Raw genomic sequence first — 20,624 nt, 5'->3', positions numbered from 1 at the left:
TTGGGTTAGGGTTATATGAATAACATTATTGGTTTTATGAGCAGCCGGCGGTGAGACTGCAGTGAGACGAGTACTTAGGGACTATCTACAAACTGCAACACCGACACAAAACTATCTATTAATTTAATGTTTAAATAAGATAGTGTCTCTCCAAACTTACCTCAATTATAAATTGCCTCCATGTACTACAGCACTTACTTTTAAAAATAAGTTTGTAGACATTACCTTATTTAATCATTAAATTAATTAATATGTTTGTGTTAGTGTTGTAGTATGTAGATAGTCCCTAAGTACTCGTCGAACCTTACTACTTACTACTGCGTCGTTTGTGATTTAATAACATTTCGCTATAGAGAATTGATCCCAGAAGTTCGAATCTGTTTATAAAACGGTTTAGTTTTTATTTATCAGCTGACCCCAGGGCTCATGGAAAAAAATGGCACAGAAAATACCAGTGCCATTTCTAACTTCTTGTTGATAGCACTTAATAATCATATTCATTTTTAAACATACAATAACATTAGGACCAAATATGTTTATTTCACAAATTAATTGAGTTGTGACAAATTGAAATATATGTTATGCAATAAAAGAACATTCCTAGTTCAAAAACATGCAATGGTTGCATCCATGGATGGATTACTGAATGGGCCTACCGGGCACAGGCCCGGGGGCCCAAAGTGTCAGGGGCCAGGGCCCATCTGGCCTTCACCTGCAAAATGTCACTAGAAGAGACACATACCAACCAACCAGAAACAAACTCAAAATGACTACAAAGAGACACAAAACGACGAAAAGAGGCTAAACAACTATAAAGTCTGTGTGTCTGTGACCTTTTGCATGTCTGTGCCCGGGGGCCCATTGTCTCGTAATCTGCCCATGGTCACAATCATTTTCACTAGTTGTGTTCCACTGCAACTTTAATTAAAGCCATTTCTTGTTCTTTGTGGTTGGTGGTGTTGATGTCGCCCTCAGGGGAAGCATCAGCATCATTCTCGTTTGGGTGTGATAAGACAACCATCAGAGAGGGGAGGCTCCCACCTCGCAGGATACCATTGCCCCTCTGCAGAGGACTGTCGAGCCCAGCGCCCAAAGAGCCCTTAAGAGGTATATACTGTTTCTTTCCAGGAGTGTCTGCAGGCTGGTGAATCTCAAGATCCTCTGCGCTCATTCTGCAAATACAGGCAGACGTTTTGGTTGGGATTTTAGTGAACTGTGCAGCAACAACAAAAGGCACTGAAACATATTGGTAAAATGATTTGACCTCATGTCAAAAGTGGAGCCTTTGAAGGCCTGTTTGAGAGTCTCTGCTGCTGTCGACACAGTGTAAGGGATGGAGAAATGTCTCTGCGCCCAGTGCTTGTCTTTTACAATTGGAGCCAGGTTCTGGTACATATCATCTACAGCCAGCATTGACACCTACAGGATTATAAACAGTTAGCGCTCATTTTAGGTCTTTAGACTAGCTGTATTGGAGAGAAGCCTTGAGGGGAAAAACCTGAATGTTTCTGTCAATCAGCTGGTTGGTTTCAAAGTCGTCATCGTCCTCGCCGAATGGGTTGATGATCAGCTCCCCCACCTACAGAGTGGAAACACATCATGAAATCACCCTTTCATGACAAAAATCTAAACAAAATCTCTTTTCTACAAGTGAAACATCAATGTCTCGTCTCACCTTGAGCCAGCCAGTGTAGAAGAAGAACTGCAGCAGGGTGAAAACAGGGACGTACATGTCCAGTTTGTGATCCTTGTATCCTTTCTCAGGGTTCAGAAATTGTCGGCCAATCACACAGAAGGCAAAATAAGAGTAAACTGCTAAAGTAACTACCTGCACAGATAAAAAAATAAAAAACAAGGCAGTGATAGACAGTAGTAGAACTAGGCTACTTGTACCACAGTGTACAAATACTCTGTTACAAGTTAAAGTCCTGTATTCCAAATTTAACGTAAAAGTACAAAAAGTGTGAGCGTCAAAATTGACTTACTTATATGTACCAAAAGTAAAAGTACTCATCATGTCATTGGCCTATTTTAGAATATGTATATCACTGGATTATAATTATCAATGCATTACTGTGTTCATCACTTTAATGTTGCAGCTGGTAAAGATGAAGCTAATTTGAAATGCTTTATATAATGCTGAGTAGCTTGTCGACTTCCCCCTGGGGATCAATAAAGTTTTATCTTAGCTTAATCTATAATATCACATAATAATTTTTATATTTATTATATTTTGTTTTGTTAATCTGAATCTATAAATTAACTTAAGTGATCAAATACATGTAGTGGAGTAAAAAGTACAATATTTAGAAGTATAGAGTAGAAGTATAAAGTAGCAGAAAATGGAAATACTCAAGCTAGGTACAAGTCGCTCAAAATTGTACTTAAGTACAGTAAATGTACTCTGTTACTTTTCACCACTGGTGTTTAAGTCAGTTTTGTAATGAATTGCATTTTGTATAAAGTATGACTGTATTTCAAACTAAAACTAAAGATTATAAAGAAAATACATACGTAGCTATCGAATGAAGTATAAAAAAAACAATACATTTTGTTCATGATAGCTTTATCTTGTTATACTTTTGAGCTCCTGATCTTACCTGGGTGTAGACCAGAGGGATGCTTATCCAGTCATAGTGGAACAGGAGGCTGCACTTGCCTCTGTACTTATTCAACTCCTGCGGTCATAAATACATATTATACATTTAAAGTAAGTTATACAGAATGTGTAGACATACTGGGGCTTTAAAGTGAATTTTCACATCCCTCATTCCTACATTGGGTGTGTGTATATATATATATATATATATATATATATATATATACACACATATATAACTATATAACTCATAACTATATATATATATACATTCATAACTATATATATATATATATATATATATATATATATAAATTCAATTTGCAGAAAAAAAGCCAACACACATCCATCAGCAGTCCTAAGGCTATGTCGTCCCTCACTCGACCCTCCTCTCTCGCTCTGGACGCCAGGTTTGAGAACCAAGTCAAAGGCATCCAGTACTTGTTGAAATCAGAGTGTAGCGACTCAAACTTTTTCAGCTCCTGTGTAGTCATAAATCCTGCACAGAGATTAGAAAGGTAGGTTCCAGGTGTAATAGATGTTTGTGATTCAAGGACATTTTCAGATAAGCAAATGCGAAAAAGGTTTATTGACCACAAATCAATCAAAACATCCCTAGAGCAACCTCATAACTGAAGCCAGGCACAAGTAATGGGGTAATAGAGTAGGGTGTAAACTGGACACCTCTGGGATGGGAATGGATGGATGTATTACACAGATTTGTTTTGTTCATATATTTAATATTTTAATTAATTTATTAATATTTCTTTCTAATGCAAATGCATACTATGCATATTGTATATGCAGAGCTGTTTCTGTTGGATGGCATAATGGATTTAGTTTTTTGCTAAAGATCAATACAATTTGTTTAAAAAAATCCTCATTTTAAACATCAAATTCTTCCAGTATAGTAGGTATTAACAGGCATTTAATTACATGTTAAAGATTTTAATCAACCAATTAAGGGCATCCCCTTTGTGCTTTGTGTTAAATTGTCACAACTGGGGTGCCTGGGTAGCTCACAGAGCACGTGCCCATATATAGAGGCTCAATCCTCGCAGCGGCCATGGGTTTGCTTCCAAACTGCGGCCCTTTGCTGCACGTCATTCCCCCTCTCTCTCCCCCTTCAAGTCTAAGCTGTCCTGACAATAATAAAGGCCTACAAATGCCCAAAAAATTATCTTTATTTAAAAGAAAATTGTCACGACTCTCTTGAATTTTATTTTTAAAGTAGCAGCTTCATCTTTTTTGCTGGGTAACTTAAACTTCTGTAATGTCTCATATTTTATGAACTTACATTTTAAAAGCTAAACCATATTGTACAAAGTCATAATAACAACTTCAGGTGTTAGAGAAATAAAGTGCAGTAAAAAGAGCAATATTTGTGTGAAGTGATAGTAAAAAATAAGGTAAGGTAGTTTTCCACTTTATAACTGCAGTAAATCTACTTCATTTTTCTTCACTGTTGTTCTTACCAGCCTCCACTATGTGCTCCAAAGTTGGGAAACGCTTGTGAACTCTTGTGCTGATGGAGCGGAGGATAAGAACTGAAGATAAGTTGGCGTATCTCATGAGTGTTCGTCGCAGCAGACGACCCCTCTCGTCTGCCCCGTGGACGTTCCCGGACACCACCATCATTAGATTATCAGGCAGTGGGAAGCTGGTGTACTGACCCCACCATCGGTTAAAGGCCAGAGTCACATAAAAACCTGGGATGAAAAAAATATATGAATTATTATCTTCAGATGTGGCTTGTGTAAGACAGAGCCAGTTCGATCATACTCACCCAGTACAAACAAAACTGGGATGAAGTTGGTGTTGGTGAACTGGTCACAGTAAAGGGAGATACGCTCAAACAGATCCTGCTGCTTTGGTGTGAGGATGAACCTGTGAGGAAAAGAAAAACTTCCACTGATGAGCCGCCAACACTCGACCACACTGTGGCAAACAGCAGAATTCAAACATGAAATCAGCGAATTTACCTGTAAAACACACTGAAAAACAGATAAACCCCACAGAACACCAGAACATCTTTGTAAAGCAGCCTGTAGATGCTTCCCTTCCACCTAAACAGGAGCTTGGAGAAGCCACAAAATCGTGCATCGGCCACTTCAAGGGTGTAAGAAACTGTCATGTCTGGGTTTATTGTGTTGTAACAGCTGAAAATTCCTGTAAAATATGAATGTGTGAAACATGAATCATGTTATAATCCTTGTTACAACCATCTCCTATAAAAAAAAACATAAAGATGTGTCTTACCTATGAATGCAGGTGCATAACCTGATCCTGCTGTCCTGGGAAGAAAGGTTCTTCCTCTGGGTCTCAATTTAAACCTCTCTGTTGCACCATCATAAATTAAGATTTTTAATTTATTACCTGGGAGCCTGAAGCCAAACAGATACACACCTAGTTACTGAGTGAGTATGCTGTGTTTTTTCCTTAAATGGTAATGGTTAGGGACTTCTTTTAGGTGGTCAGCTGTCATTACATTACTGTCACCAAATCTTTGCTATAAGATCGCAGCAAATTTCCCAGTGTTGACAAATAGTGATTATTGTTCAGTTCAATTCTTTGGTGGATAGAAAGTGGATTAGAGTGTTTGTGCGTTCCCACAGAGCTGATGTGTGTACAGGATAATTCATTGAGACCTGACTTTTGTGGACTTTTCACTAATGATCAATCTGAGGATTATTTTCTTAAATTAATCAATACATTGTTTGGTCTACAAAATGTCAGAAAGTCACAAGTCACAAGCTGAATCTTAGTACTGTTAAATGTAAAAAAAAAAATCAATTAAACAATTTATCAATAATAATAATTGAAATAATAATGATAATAATTAAAATGAATGTTTATTTATATAATACTTAAACCAGAGATTGCAAAACAGAAAAAAGAAAAACAGAAAACGTACATGTTACATACATTTCAAACATACATGACCAACCTGCATACACGCATAAATACACACAATACATAAAACAACATAAAAACATTTACCCAAATTGAATGAGGTTATAAAACAATGTTTTGATGTTAATTAATTCTAATTCAAAAAATTCAAATTATTTCTCCTAACATGTCTTTTCCAGATGCTACAAAAATCAAGTAAGTACTTTGGACCTGTTATCTAAGTAAATCCAATGCCCTACCATCGAATCGAAAATCAAATAAAACACCACCCCCCCCCCACCACCACACACACACACACACACACACACACACACACACACACACACACACACACACACACACACACACACACACACACACACACACACACACACACACACACCTTTACAGTGTCAAATGGATCGATCCCACACATCTCTTAGCCTTATGTCATTGGCTGCTGTGCTCTGCTCACTTGTTTGTTTTTCACATTGTTACAGCCGTCTGTTGTAAATCAGAGTCTGCTTTATCTCTGAGTCAGAGATAAAGCAGACTCTGATTTATTTTGCTCTCCCGACAGGATATTTATGAGGCCATCTATCCTCCATCAGAGCCTGGACAAGTGATCACTGTGGACTTCCCTATTCTTCAGCTGCAAAAGGCTCATGAGTCTCACATAGTCTGTATTTGCAACTTATTGCTTTTATTACCAATAGATGTATGCAATGCATTCATCACAATAAAATTACTTTCAATGTGTTTTGATTGGCTGATAAATGTTAGTTTTCATTCCTGTCACCAGATGGTGCTCTTGTAATATGAAGCAGGGCTCTCAGCCTCAGCCCTGAGGCCCCACTGTCTGTGTTATGAACAAAGACACCTAAAGGCTCTTTAATTGACAGACTTGGCCTTGGTATATGGGGGTAAACGCTCAAGCAGGTGAGCTACCAGGGCGCCCCTATCCAGTGATATATTATTCTGAAATGGGACATTCTAACTTACTATTTGTACTTTAAGTATATTTTGATGCTAAAATGTATGTACTTTTACTGAATTAAGATTTTGAATGCAGAACTTTTACTTATTAGTATTTCCACACTGTGATATTGCTACTTTTACTTAAGTAAAGGCCTAATATACTTCTTTAAACTATTTCACAAAGAGTTTCCACTTTTATGTTTGTGTCTCCATCCTGTCTAAATCTAGACTCAGTGGTTGCTCTGTGATCTTGATCTAGATAAAATAAACTCCCAGATTAGCATCCATGGATACTCCAACAACTGTTTTCTGCTCAGTCATTTCCTGGCCTCAGCTACCGGATCTACTGGTCGTGGGCTCAGACCACTGAGAACAGGACAGACTGATCGTTTGGGTAACCCAATGCTGTAATTACGACTTCCCACGGTGAGTGAAATTAGAGCTCAAAGGAAAAGTGGCATTTCAGGTAGCTGGAACAGGCCTGGGTCATTGTCAGGGCAGAAAGCGCTGAGGGGCCACGGAAAACAAGATCTGGAGCATGCTCTCAAAAAATGCAGTGAGCTAATGACACAGTTTGGGTTTTCTTTCTTCTATATTTTGTGTTGTTTGCCATCATCATCATACACAATCCTGAGCCAGAGATCTAGAAAAAAAAACATTTATTTTTCTTTCAACAATATTTAATGTTTTGCAAACAAAAAACTGTGCAAGTGCATCTGCCAGTATAAACATAATGATGAAAATCAGTGCTTTTATTATGTATCATATACCAGTATACCCATTTTGTTTTAACAGAGAAGGATTATTCATGCTACTAGTCCTACATGTTATTTAGCTGTCACTGCAGCAGTTTTTACCACTAAACACTCCATAAGCCCTAATTGTACTTCCAACTTAATAACTTTTTGAAATATCAAGGTCATGGGCCTCATTCCTTTGAAATTTTTGACCATAAACCACAATAAATTTAGATTTTTCACATTTTATTTATTCAGTTAACCATCAAATAGCCTATAGCCTACTTTCTGTAAATTAGATTTCCAACCTGAAGGTCTTAATGCTGTTTCAAAGCATTTTTGAAGGTTACTGCCAGGTCTCTTATCTCCATCCAAATGATGAACTTAAAAGTAATCAAATTTAAATATATTAGCCTATGTCTCAAAAGACAAGAGAAGTTTTTTTCACCCTTCGTTAAACCCATCCCGCTAACAGCTCAATCATAGCTTAGCAAACCAGGTACAGCAGGCAATTTTTTGATTTATATGATGCTATAGAACACTACTTGTAATCTCAAGAAAAAAAAGGGTTTATCTGCTGTAACATATCTTTCAATCGTCAACATGTCCTGCTATAGCTAACTTACTAGCTACAGTAGGCTAGTAACTAAGCGTACTTTCAACTAAAATCATCAGTTTGTAGGGTTAAAAAATTACGTTAAAAAAGGCCCCATTCACTATTTATTGTAGTATTAATGGTCCTAGATGCTTTTTGAGATTAAGCTAGTGTTATCTGCCTGAGAGTGTTTTCAACAAATTAATGGAACTATTGTTAGTTTAATTAGCTAACCTAGCTAGTTAGCTACAGCTAATTAAATCTGCCAGTGATCTCAATTTCAGCCAGCAAAATGAAAATGGTCACCAGCTAGAAATAAACCCAATTGTCAACCCAATTGTTTAAAAAAAAAATCACCAATTATAGTAAATCTGCCACTTTTCTCACTGTTAACTGTGTATGTGCAGTCTGACAGGCGTAGCAACAACAGAACAAACAGACAAACAGAGTTTCCCAAAAGGTTGCTAAAAACGTTTTTGCCTAAAAATAAACAAAGAAACAAAATACAGAGGACATGAACTCAGTGACCAGTAGCCACGGTCATGTTTACAATTATGTTATTTCTCAGTGTACAAAATTACAAAATGCAACATTCACTTATTTGCTTGTCTTTTGACCTATGGGCTTCTGGCAGTAAACCTTACAATATTGATGAATAAAGCTTTGATGTAAAATACGTGACAACGCTTCTGGAAAAAAAATACACGTCCGTTGTTTTAAATTCCAGGAAGCTCCACACCCATGTAGCTGCACCCACTCCCTCATCTGTGTCTGTCTCACTGAACGCGAAATAGCACTGAGATGTCTGTTTTCCACATCTTATAACAATCCAGTGTCTGCATCCTGCACCTTTAGCGATGACCCTGATAGTTTATTGCGTGTCTTTTGTGTAGGCCGCCTCTCCAGTGTCATTATGTTTTAGCACCACTGTGCAGAATTGCTCTGTATCTCAGTTTACTGAACTGGCACTACAGAGATTTTTTATCTTAACCCAGCTGTGAAAGCGTGACCACCGTGAAAACATATATGCAAGTTTTAGTGTGTGACATAAAGCATGAGCAGGCCTTTTATCCTTGCTTAACAATGATGTGTATACATTTTGATTTCTCACCTAAGCATTACATTCCACATTTCACAATAAATTAACTGTGAGCATTGCAATGGAATTAGTCATTGTTTGGCACCTACGTACTTGAGGTGCAGCTTAAGGTGAAGGAACCAGAACCTCCTGTATGCAGTATAATATGTAACATGGAATACATATAATAATAATATATACATATGTGGGTGAGGTACAGGAAAGTACATACAAATGCTTGCCTGTTCTTTGCTAAAGATGTGAAAACAACAGTGTACATTTTCATGGAGTGCAACATTAAATAAAATAAATGTCTTAGTTTTTTTCCAGAGTGAAAAAAAGTGGGCCTCTCTTTCAAACCGTCACCGCGTTCCTCAGGTCCCACAGGAAAAGCTCCTGATTAAATAATTTCCTCTTTCAATGTGATACCACAGTGGTTGGACCACACATTCTGTTTCAATAGATACTGTAACTTGCTTGCTTCTTGTGTGAATTAACCAAACATTTTGTGTTCATAAAAAACCTCATCACTCATACTGAAAAGCTGATTGAGAAAATAGGTTTTAAGGGTTTTTAACACGCAAACATGTGAGTGGGTCAGATCTTCTCATCTGATTCTTGTCAAGAAAAAGATTATTTCCCAAAATGTTGAACTATTCCTTTAACATGGTGTCATGAGAGGTCGACGTTCTCATACTCGCCGTGGTCCGAGTCTTCCAGTTCAATACCCGGCACCAGGCTGTAGTATTCTGTTGACTGGGTCAGGTAAGCCTTCTCCCTGTCAGTTGAGTCTTTCATCACTTCTGTCACACTGACTGTGTCCAGGTCTGTCTTGCTGGCCCTGTCCGGCCCCTGGGGGCCCTGCCTCCCATCTGTGGAGCTGGAACCGTGTGAGGAGACTCGTGGGAGAGACTCCACTGAGCCCAGCCTAATCTCCACCTCTTCATAGATGTCCCTGGTGCTGCCCAGGAGGGTGGATGATGGGCGTAGCAGCAGCTGGTTCTTCAGGATCCCCTCATTGCCACAGTTTCCAGCTTTATTCTGCTCAGCTGCTGCAGGTTTCTGCTTGCTGTGATGCTTCTGGCCATTGCAGCTGGAGGTGGAAGCTCTCTTTTTTGAGGTGCTTACAGGTGCTTCCTTCCTCTTCCTCCCACAGCACCAGCAGAGCACCAAGGTGGAGAGGATGAGAAGAGGAAGCACGATGAAGAGTGCAGTGAGGCCAGCTGGGCGGCATGCTTCGCTTAGCCTCACTGACAACACAGTCCTGCCGGCCAGGTGCCGGGGAGAGACGCAGGTCAAGTTCCCAACCAGATCCTCCAGCTTAGTGGTCCTGTTAACCTTCCTGCCTTCCTCCAAGGCTTCCATGAACAAACAGGAGCAGTCCCAGGGGTTCCCATCCAGCTCCAGCGTTTGCAGACTGGGCTTCTGCAGCACAGAGGCTGGGAGGAAGCGTAGCTGGTTTCCCTGCAGATACAGTTTCTGGAGGCTGTCTGAGTCCTGAAGAAAACCCTCAGGAAGCTGCTGAATCAGGTTCTCGCTCAAATCCACCTCTATCAGGCTCTGCTGGTTGGCCAGAAAATTCCTTGGCAACGCTGGTAGTCTGTTATGACCTAAGTAAACCTTCTGCAACGTAGAGACGTCTCTGCCACTCACATGAACAGAACTGATATTACAGAAGGAGAGATCCAGCGTCTCTATGTTTGTCTCATTGGTAAACACAGACCAGCGCACAAGGCTGAAAGCAGAGCCGGAGTAGTTCAAGCAACAGACGTCAGCAGGAACCACAGAGGGAAACTGGGACAAAATGGTGGCTGCTGGACACACACATCCACCCACCTGTCCCATCTTCACCAGCAATGTTAAAATCAGCAGGGCACCACACTGGCAAGCCATCTCTGAAACAGAAAATACATTAAAACACAGACTGTAACTTCACCATGCCATAGTGTCCCATGCCTCTTTCTCAGGCAGCCCTACCTCTGTTCTGGTCGCTCTTTCTCTCAGCCCTGGAGGAGATCTACTTTATGTAGGCTCACAGTTGTAAACCTAGCAACTTCTCCGAGGATTTGTTGTTGCTGTGAGGATCGTGGGAGTTGGCATGGTGACACGGGTCAGTAGGGATCAGGAGTCCAGTGTTTGGCTGTTGGAGAGGAAACAGATGCTACAATGACTTTCACGTGAAGGCTGCTGTTAATCGGCAGATGGTAGTTGTACAAACATTACTCAAAGGTAAAGCTGGAGCGTAAAGTAGTTAAACAAGCAGGTTAACGAGTTTACTTAGACTGTAAACTCTCTCAAATCTGATGTACTGTAAAAAAAAAAAAGGTTTTACTCCAAAAAAATGAATTATTTTACTTCAAATTCCCAGACTCCATTCATTCAATCAGTGTTTTCATCAGCTTCAGTATGAGATCGTGCTCGACAACTAACCTGAACTTTCAAATGTATTGACAATGTCTTTAAATACAGGCATTACTGTAGAATAGGATATAAAACAATTGTATTGTTTTTGAGTTGAAACAAACAAGTATGTGACAGGAAACCATCAAGTCAAAACCACAGTAGTAAAAAATACAATTAAAATACACTAAAACAATGCATAAAAGATTGAAACATAGAATAAAATCCTATTGAGAAAGATGGATTTTTGTTTTCAGTTTAAAATGTGAATTGCTCTTGGAATAAAACACTACAATTTCAGTTGCCAGACAACAGGCCTATATTGTGAATTCTGTTGGGAAACAGAAAAATATGTTTTTCATCTCTCCACTCGTACATGTTGTTTACTATGTTTCAACATGAATGGGTTGGGCATGTCCAACAAAGTACAGTGCAGTGGGCAGGTTAATGTTAAAATTAAAAGGAACAAACAGGCAAGGCACATTTGTACAGTAGAAAACAGCATAAATGACCCTGACGAGGTTTGAGAAGGTCCCTAAAATAATGTAAAACTGCTTATTTCATGTAGTAGAAATTACCCCTGTATGACTACTTTAATCTCAGGTTTCATTCCTTCCGTGTGTCTAGTTTGAGCGACCGTGGCATTACAACATTTGGGAAACTCTGCTATTGGAGACATAATAAAACTAATTGATGGTCACTTTCTAAAACTCCTAGGTTCTCTGTGACGCTGCCTGAACATAAAAAACAGATGTGGTTGACATATACAAGGGCTGTGTTTTCTGAAGGACTTTACATGTAAAGCAGCCAGGAAGAGAGGGAGAGTGAATGTGTTTGGTCGTGACATCAGACTTCCTCACTCACCACAATAAAGCTGCTCCACAGTTCGGAGGCAGGAATGTGCTAACTCCCCAAACAACAGGGCCAATTCATGACCAGTGGAGGGTTTAAGTAGGACCACCGTTGTCAGCTGGGATCATCTAGACCTCTTAACCACAAAGAAACCTCACTTCACCTGCTAATGGAAATGACACAACTAACAATCAAACAGAGAAACGTACATCTGAAACAATACGTCGAAAGATAGTACATTTTGATAATGGATAAAGTATGTTTCTAAGCAAAAATGCTTGAAATCCACTTGTTTCCGCTTCTGAAAATGGGAATATTTGCTCGTTTTCTTAGCAATTTCTTACAGGAAAAAGTATATTTTTGGGCTTGGCTGTACACCAAATAAGACATTAAAATATCTTAGCTACACCAAATGATTATTCAATGACTGGAGAAACTATAATAGGCAGACAAATCAACAATGAAAATAATCATTATTGCCAATTAAAAACAACATAAATTGTTTGTTCTGTCCATATATATATCTTAACTCTTTTTGGTTGAAAATGTCTAAGATATGTGAGTATTGATGTTCTGTATCTCTATCTAGCAGCAGCAACTTCCATTAAAAATGAACAAACGCCATCTTGCAATCAAGTAACCATTTCTTATGATACATCTATGGCGTCAAGCTCCAAACACCAAAATGCACCTTTATGCAAAACAATCAATGGGAACTCCTCTTTAAGAGTCCCAAACAGAAAACAACAACAATGGAAATAAGAAGAGTACATGTAGATTATCAGCCTTGACTTCAGAAGAGCAGCAAACGCCTCTCGAACAAATGCAGGAAGTGCGTGTCAATGGAAAGAAACTGACCCTTTGTTGCTTGTAAAAATGATCTAATATATCCAACATGTGAAGAGCGCAGAGTCTTTGACAGAGTATATGGGAGGATGAGATGTTATAGGTATGAAGAAGGTTGGATATGTTACCCAGATTTAATTAGACTGCCTTGTGACAATACAATATAACCTGACCTGCCGTTATTCAGCCAATGTGGTGGAAAGTAACTAAGTAGGCTAAATGAACTCAAGTAGTGTGCAGAGACAGTTTTATACTAAGAAAAGTCTGTCTTTTAAATGGTCTTGAGACTAAAACTACATGCTTGCATGCTAATATAGGGTTTCCTTGATTAAAAAGTGATTTCTTGGCCACTTGGGAGCAGCAGAAACGAGCCGAGAACACAATATTAACATATGTTTGACCATTTAGGATACAGTTTTTTACAATTGCTTACACACTAAAATTAAAACTTTCCCACAAGTAGCAAAACATTACACTCAAGGAGCACAACACTAGCCTAGATCTGCACAACTGTAAGCACATTGTCAGCTTCACACTTTTTGCAAAACATCACACACAGTGATTTGCAAAACACTAAACACACTTGTATGCATTTGACACAGAAATGTATCATGATGTCATTTCCTTGCAATTTCAAAGCAAAGGCATTCAAATGAACACACCCATGAACCAATTGGTTAAACACAGCCACCAGGTATGAAAACACATGATTGCTTAATTGTAGACACACCAATCAGGTTTAAGCACTATATAAAATGCAGCAGGTAAGTTCACCTGCCCTCAACCAAAATGGAAGGAGTCAGAAGAAAAAGACTGAGAGTGACAGGGAGAATCCACAGAGGAGGAGAAGGAGGTAGAGTAAGAGGCCCACCCAGAGGTAGAGGCCAGGGGGAGGTAGAGGAAGAGGGAGAGGAAGACCTGAAGCCGGAGAATATGCTCAAAGAAGAAGAGGACCAAATTTATCAAATGAAAGTTGCGCAACACTAGTGGACCATGTTGTGAACCACGGACTGACGCTGAGGGAGACTGGACTAAGAGTTCAGCCAAATCTTAGTAGATATACAGCGGCATCTGTCATAAGGACATTTCGACAAGGAAACGAGTAAAAGAAAATCTGTCTACAGTTACAGTAATCAGCTGCTCATTGTATGCACCATATCAGCACTTTTGATACCCCTCCCTGTGACATTTGAGGATTGAGGGTCGAGAATGACAAGGAGGAAGGGGGCCCATATTCACGCGAGGGTTTTCGATCTCCGGGCCGCAGGCTCAGGTACCCCTCATTCAGGCCATGGAGGACGCTTGTGACCAAGTCGATACTGCAGCTGCGCAAGGATGGATTCGACATTCAAGACAGTTGTCTTGCCAATGAGGATGTTTGCCTGTGATGTTGATGAAATTCTCTGGTCAGATCCAGCTAGGCGAAGAGATAATGTCTAGTATTTTTCTGTGTATTTCTGTGTATTTTTGTGATTGTAACCTGTACTGGATACCGTATTTTATGTTTGTATGTTGTTTGCTGAGCTAACAGTGTTATGCACACTACTGTAGTAGCATGAAAACTGGGACATGTTTTGTTGTGATTCTCCATGTTGACATGTTGATTGATTTGGGTATATGGAGAGAAATAAATTATATTTTCCTCAGTCTGTAGCATTGGTCTAGTGTAGTGTGTGGTGAACTTATTGTAAATTTGCACTTTCTCTGTGTACTTCATTTACAGTACTCTAATCACTGAGAAGTAGAATTGCTAAAAGTGTTTTAGGTTAGCAACAGCAGTGTGTCTCTGGTTTAAACAGGATTAAGTCAAATAAAACGTGTGTTTCATATGGTAACAAAATATGTTTTTTATAAATTAGTGTATAGTTTTTGCAAGAGTGTTTCATTTTGCAAAGGGTCTGAGGTGTTCTGCTAATTGGGTGTGTGGTTGTGCTAATTGTGTGTAGTATTTTGAAAAAGACTGTCCCTGTTTTCAAAATTGTGCTTAAGCAACTGAAAAAAACTGTAATACCATGCATGTATTGATTGGTATGGCAAATGTGTTAGCAAACTGTTGCTTACTTTTACACATGCACCATCAGACACAGAACAACATTAGCATTCGCATGAAGTCATGTTTCTGGCCACCTGCTGAATATAAATCCAGTATTCACCCTCACTGTAGCTCTGTTTTTGGTCTCTACCGACTCCTGAGGTAAATATCTGGCTCTTTGCTGCTAAGTGCTCCATTATCTTCTCCAGCTGGTTCGCCAACTTTGTCTAACTGCTGTTTGATGCTGGACAGGTAGCGTACAACTTTTTCATTGAAACCAGTTGCCTGCTGCTGGAAAGGATGAGAGCGGTGAGCCCAAACAGTAAAGTTGTGGGCAGTAAAAAAACTAAACGAGCAAAAAAGCTCTGTAGAGCTGAGAGGAACTGCGGAGTCGGGTGATAATTCATATCATACCTCTTTCGCATACAAGTAGCCATTTGATCCATTGTTAAAGCTAGAGTGTGGATCTATTACATGTAAATGAACATCCGTTACATTCAAGCCCTTGCTAAACAAATTCACACAATATTGATTAAGCCTATCGGCACCGGGGAAAGCACTCTTCATTTCTCAGTGTAGCGGAGTTGTGGTTTCTTGTTTGGGTGGTGCCATTACCGCGCTGGTGCACCGGATGTATGCCGATAGCCAGAGGTGTCAAGTAACAAAGTACAAATACTTCGTTACCGTTCTTAAGTACACATTTTGGGTATCTATACTTTACTGGAGTAATTATTTTACAGCAGACTTTTTACTTCTACTCCTTACATTTTCACCCAATTATCTGTACTTTCTACTCCTTACATTTTAAAAATAGCCTCATTACTCCTATTTCAGTTTGGCTTGTTTTCATTACGGCTTGTCATCATTCAAAAAAACCTATCCAGATAAATCGCGCCATCCGGATAGAGTGAATTTGATTGTGGTTGGATGAGAAGTATAAACATATACCATTCGAACACCCTATTGGTTTGTACGCGATCCATCGCACCTGCACAGACCCGGTGCTAATACGGCACCGGTGCCTTAACGACCGTTATCTACCGGACCGAATAGCAACGCGGATTTCGTTGCCTTATTTAGGTGCTACTTAAATGCCTGCGCTTCTCACTAATGCTCCGAAAACGGACGTTAGAGGGAACTGAAACATCGCCACACGGGACGCTAGTTAACACTACACTCGACAGCAGTTAGCCTACCGTTAGCTAGCAGCTGGAGTAAAAACGGTTAAAATGCTGACAGCTAAACAGTGTAAAAGTGTTTCTGTATTTCACTGTAGAGGATTGTAACACAAGACTGTAGCTGCCGTTGTCTGAAAAACACAGACTCGGAGATGTGTCACCTTTTTCAGCCCTTATGAGTTTGCAGGTATGATTTTGATATAACAGCCTTTGAAAATATGGCCTTTAGAAAAATGTTTTTTTGTGCAGGTGGGGTAGTGCACTATAGGCCCCTGTGGGGGCTAAGGTTTTTTTGCTAAGGCATTTTTTTCCCCTTACATTACGTTTACTTTTATACTTTAAGTAGTTTTGAAACCTGTACTTTTACACTTTTACTTGAGTAAAAAGCTTGAGTTGATACTTCAACTTCTACAGAAGTCTTTCAAACCCTAGTATCTATACTTCTACTTGAGTAATAAATGTGAATACTTTTGACACCTCTGCCGATAGTCCGATACAGCTTATTTGTACTCAGAACGAGTAGTTTTTAACCCCACAACAACGTTGTTACATGAGCAGCACAAGGCGCGCCATCAACCAACCTTGCTCACTCACTTACAGTTCCTTACAGCATATGTGGCTTTCTGATAAGTTACACGGTAGGCTATGTCAGTCGACCTGTATTACCCAATACCTTGCAGATAGGAAGGGGTGAGAGTCCACAGTGAAAGGTCGTTATTAGGAATCCCACTGCTTTTCTTAAGCATGTTGACAGTGTACATGTAATTACTCTCACTGCCAGAGGGCAAGACAAAAGTTTCCGCACTCCAGCTTTAATATAAAATTTTTTATTATAGCAGCTTTAACTTTTAAATATATGTGACTTTTCTTGTTTTGTGATGCTGTTTGTTTAAAGGTGCCCTGCCACACGTATTTCATTACTTTGTGGTAATGTCTGAAGTTCTACCATGGACTCTGTAACAGTTTTTGTGGAAAAAATGCCCTGGTTACCTTGTTTCAAGCCATTCTAGCGTGGTATAGAAAGCCTAAAGGAAGGCTCAGCTCGATTTCTGCCAGTTCTCATTAATATTCAACGAGCTAAGCTGCTTGACTCCGATTGGCTAACAGCTAGCCAATGAGAGCCTGGCTATCAGCATCCTTTACCCAGCACAACTGGGAGAGCTCATGAATAGTCATGAGCTCAGACAACATGATGTCAGACTGACCAGCTTTTTCAGTGGCTAGAGCTGACAGAGGAGGTAGCAGTTCATTTTCACATTCACCACATAACACAAACACATATGGACCTAACATATTTCAAAAAATGCAAGTAAAAACGTTTTTGTGTGGCAGGGCACCTTTAGTTTCTGTTCATTATCAAGCAGTGATGTATTCAAACATCCTCAAGATTTCGTTCAGTAGTGAATCAAGTCATGTTTGGGGAAATGTATTTACAAAGCATCTTTAACAATCACTTAATGCTTTTAAGCACATTAATACAGTTGAAGGTGTGATAAAAACAATAAAGTATTTTTCAGATAAGGGGATACAACTAGTGTTTGTTTTTAGTCTTAAACTATATAATCTAAAATATTACCATGTGAACTGACCTCCTGTTGGTATACAGCTTTGAATATCCTCTAACTGTCATTATTTGCATGCTGCACTGCTCTATAAAAAGCTTCTGTCCTAACTGATAGCTATCAACAGACAATACATTCAAAGCTCGATCACTCTGAATAGGAAAAGGAAAGGTGTGTGTGGGTGCGCGTAGGTAATAATTTGCTTAGATTTGGATGCTTTGGTCCACTTTTTGTAAAAAAAAAAAGAAATACAAATAAAAGAGCAAATTTAGGATGAAGTAAGATTTTTGTATTCCACGCATTCATTAGTGGAGATAACTCACTGAACTTAGTGGAGATAACTTAACTTAGCCTGATAACAGAGGCAGTCTAAAGGTTAGAGTCAACTCACCACTCAACACTTTTCAGAATCTGACAGCTGAGGGAGATCTGCACTTTTTGAGGTTTCTGTAAATTTGTGTAAAGCACTTGACAGATGAGTTGTTCTTTGGATTTCGAAGTTACACACAACACAAGAGACACTAGTTGACCTTCATTGAACCTCGGAACCAGAACTGTAAGCGTGAAGCCTCTTCATCTAAATAGAGAGATTTTCATCTCCTCTCAGGGTGTGAAGAGTGCCCACAGGGTTTCAATCTGGAGAACATGGGTGATCTCACTAGCTAACAATGTGCCACATCCTCTCTGGCAGCAGAGCTTCCTCTGAAATAACGGCCTCAATTCTCCTTTTCATACAACAAATATTTGTATGTGTCCAACAATCGAAAGTTAATTCTAGTAATTAAAGGCTAATATCCCTAATTTAGAGAAAGAAAATAAAAATGATTCAGGATTCAGTACTTTGCCAGGAGAGGTCTTTTAAACAGCATGTAGGGAAATAAACTTTACAAGAACATAATCTAACAGTGTCTAACAGTGTCAATAAAATGTAGAAAACCCCCAGTTAATGAGATAATGTAATTCTTTTTTTGCTGTCTGGTCAAATTTTCTGAAGAGGGGTGTGTTTGCATGAGGGAGGACTTGGACCCATGACCTCAGTATTGCTCATTATCTGGCTGCAGTTCAACACAAAACACACAATAATACCTTCAAGTTAAAACCCACCATAACTGCAGCTGCACCCAGCGTGGATGATTAAAGCTCTTGCAAATATACAAAAAATAAATAAATACTGGTAAACACCCCAAAACATGAATGCAAACCTGTTTGAGATATAAAACGTAAAAAAAGGTGTTGTCTTACCTGTGTTTGGCATGCCTGCTGCAGCCCTGTTGCTCTGTGTCAGAAGATCACGAGGGATCGAGGATCCAAACATCACCCGCAGCGACAGCAGCAGCAGCCAGCAGCAGCGTCTTTCTCCTCTCTGCATCCCATCAACTGTCCCAGCTGAACCTCTTCTCCTCCGGATCTGAGGGTGTGTCTCCCTCCGAGCGGAATGTGGAAATACAGCTTTCAGAGTGTGTGGGCGTGCGTGCATGCGTGCGTGTGAGTGTGTGTGTGTGTGTGCGTGTGTGTGTGTGTGAGGGTGTAGATCATGTTTAATCATACACAGTGTTAGGTCAAAGTGCGTCTATCTGCGATTTGAAGCTGACAGATTTGATCTTTAGGCCTACAGAGTTCGGTACAAAGTTGAAAGGAGCTGCTGCAGCGCTGTGACCGCAAAGCGCCCCCTGCTGGCTGAACCAACTTTCTCACTAAACTGTTACAAGAGTCATGTATTCATGTTTTTTCCTAAAAAGTAACAGTACAAAAGAATTAGCATTAATGTATATTGAAAGTAACAAAAGTAAAAGTAGGCCTACTCATTTTGCAGAATGGCTCATTTCAGAATAATGTAGTCTAGGCTATATTAGGCTATAGTTGGATTATAATTATTGATGCATTAATGTGTTCATCACTTTAATGTTGCAGCTGGCAAAAGTGAGGCAACTTTTAACTTCATTACATGCTTGTGAATACATGCGGGGATCAATACAGTTTTATCCTAATATATAATATTACATCACCATTTTTGTTGATTATAGGCCATATCTTGTATTATTAATCAGAATCTGCAAAGTAATCAAATACATTCAGTAGAAGTATAAAGTAGTTATACTATACTCCCCTTCTCAGGAAAAGACGAATATAAACGCTGGTCTAAACACCCACTCACACTCAGTGGAAGAATAGCTGCAGTCAAAATGAAAACTTTACCCTAGATTAATTACCTTTTTTCTATGATCCCTATCACTCCTACAGACAAATGGTTCAAAACTCTCAATTCATTAACAACACAATTTTATTGAAAAAACGAGAATATCACTCTCAACACAAACAATAAAAAATCACATGGTGGGCTTGAGGCACCAAACTTCTATCACTACTTCCTGGCAAATCAATTACAGTACATAGTTAAATGGATCAATATACATAAGCACAATTACACGTGGCTGGAACTGGAACAAAACCAATGTACAAACATCCCAATTGCAGATCTCCCCTTCCTCTCACAATCAATCAAGAAATCCAACTTCTGTCAACGCATTACCATCTATTCAACTCTGACAGCCTGGTGGAAAACAAACCAAATCACAAAATCATCACTAGAATTAAACAAGTTCACCCCACTCTGGCACAATCCAGTGTTCATGTTACAGAACAAACCTTTTTACTTCTCCATATGGGCACAAAAAGGAATCAAAAAAAGAATCATTGATAGAGCTAGCTCCATCCAGCCGCAGGCTCTATCAATGAGACTTGTGGACAAGCGGTGTTTATTTCACCGATCGTTTGTTTAAATAACTCAACACATTATAATTACACACATTATAAGATTAACTGGAACCTGTGGTAAGAGATTGCTGGCGTAACAAGCTCGCTGACCACGCTCTCA

At 39.3% G+C, this 20,624-nt stretch overlaps 2 protein-coding genes across 3 annotated transcripts; both read right to left on the bottom strand.

The window, feature by feature from the left end:
• Nucleotides 1-375: 375 nt before the first annotated feature.
• best4 (bestrophin 4) lies at nucleotides 376-4,901 on the bottom strand. The gene is made up of 10 exons (XM_039814841.1): nucleotides 4,859-4,901; nucleotides 4,582-4,768; nucleotides 4,386-4,486; nucleotides 4,075-4,308; nucleotides 2,944-3,098; nucleotides 2,601-2,678; nucleotides 1,676-1,828; nucleotides 1,499-1,579; nucleotides 1,265-1,419; nucleotides 376-1,172 (listed from the first exon to the last, which is right to left on the bottom strand). The coding sequence occupies exons 2-10, from the start codon at nucleotides 4,731-4,733 to the stop codon at nucleotides 899-901; spliced, it is 1,383 nt and encodes a 460-aa protein (XP_039670775.1). The 5' UTR covers nucleotides 4,734-4,768; nucleotides 4,859-4,901; the 3' UTR covers nucleotides 376-898.
• Nucleotides 4,902-7,111: 2,210 nt separating this feature from the next.
• On the bottom strand, nucleotides 7,112-19,162 carry si:ch211-106k21.5 (leucine-rich repeat-containing protein 38). Of its 2 annotated transcripts, XM_039816943.1 has the most exons (4): nucleotides 18,992-19,162; nucleotides 12,144-12,297; nucleotides 10,857-11,019; nucleotides 7,112-10,774 (listed from the first exon to the last, which is right to left on the bottom strand). In XM_039816943.1, the coding sequence occupies exon 4, from the start codon at nucleotides 10,770-10,772 to the stop codon at nucleotides 9,552-9,554; it is 1,221 nt and encodes a 406-aa protein (XP_039672877.1). In that variant the 5' UTR covers nucleotides 10,773-10,774; nucleotides 10,857-11,019; nucleotides 12,144-12,297; nucleotides 18,992-19,162; the 3' UTR covers nucleotides 7,112-9,551. The 2 variants fall into 2 exon arrangements, with proteins under 2 accessions (XP_039672877.1, XP_039672876.1); XM_039816942.1 differs by lacking the exon at nucleotides 12,144-12,297.
• Nucleotides 19,163-20,624: the final 1,462 nt, after the last annotated feature.

Source organism: Perca fluviatilis, chromosome 11 (assembly GCF_010015445.1).
Source record: "Perca fluviatilis chromosome 11, GENO_Pfluv_1.0, whole genome shotgun sequence".
NCBI lineage: Eukaryota > Metazoa > Chordata > Actinopteri > Perciformes > Percidae > Perca > Perca fluviatilis.
This window is presented reverse-complemented; position numbering and strand designations above follow the sequence as displayed.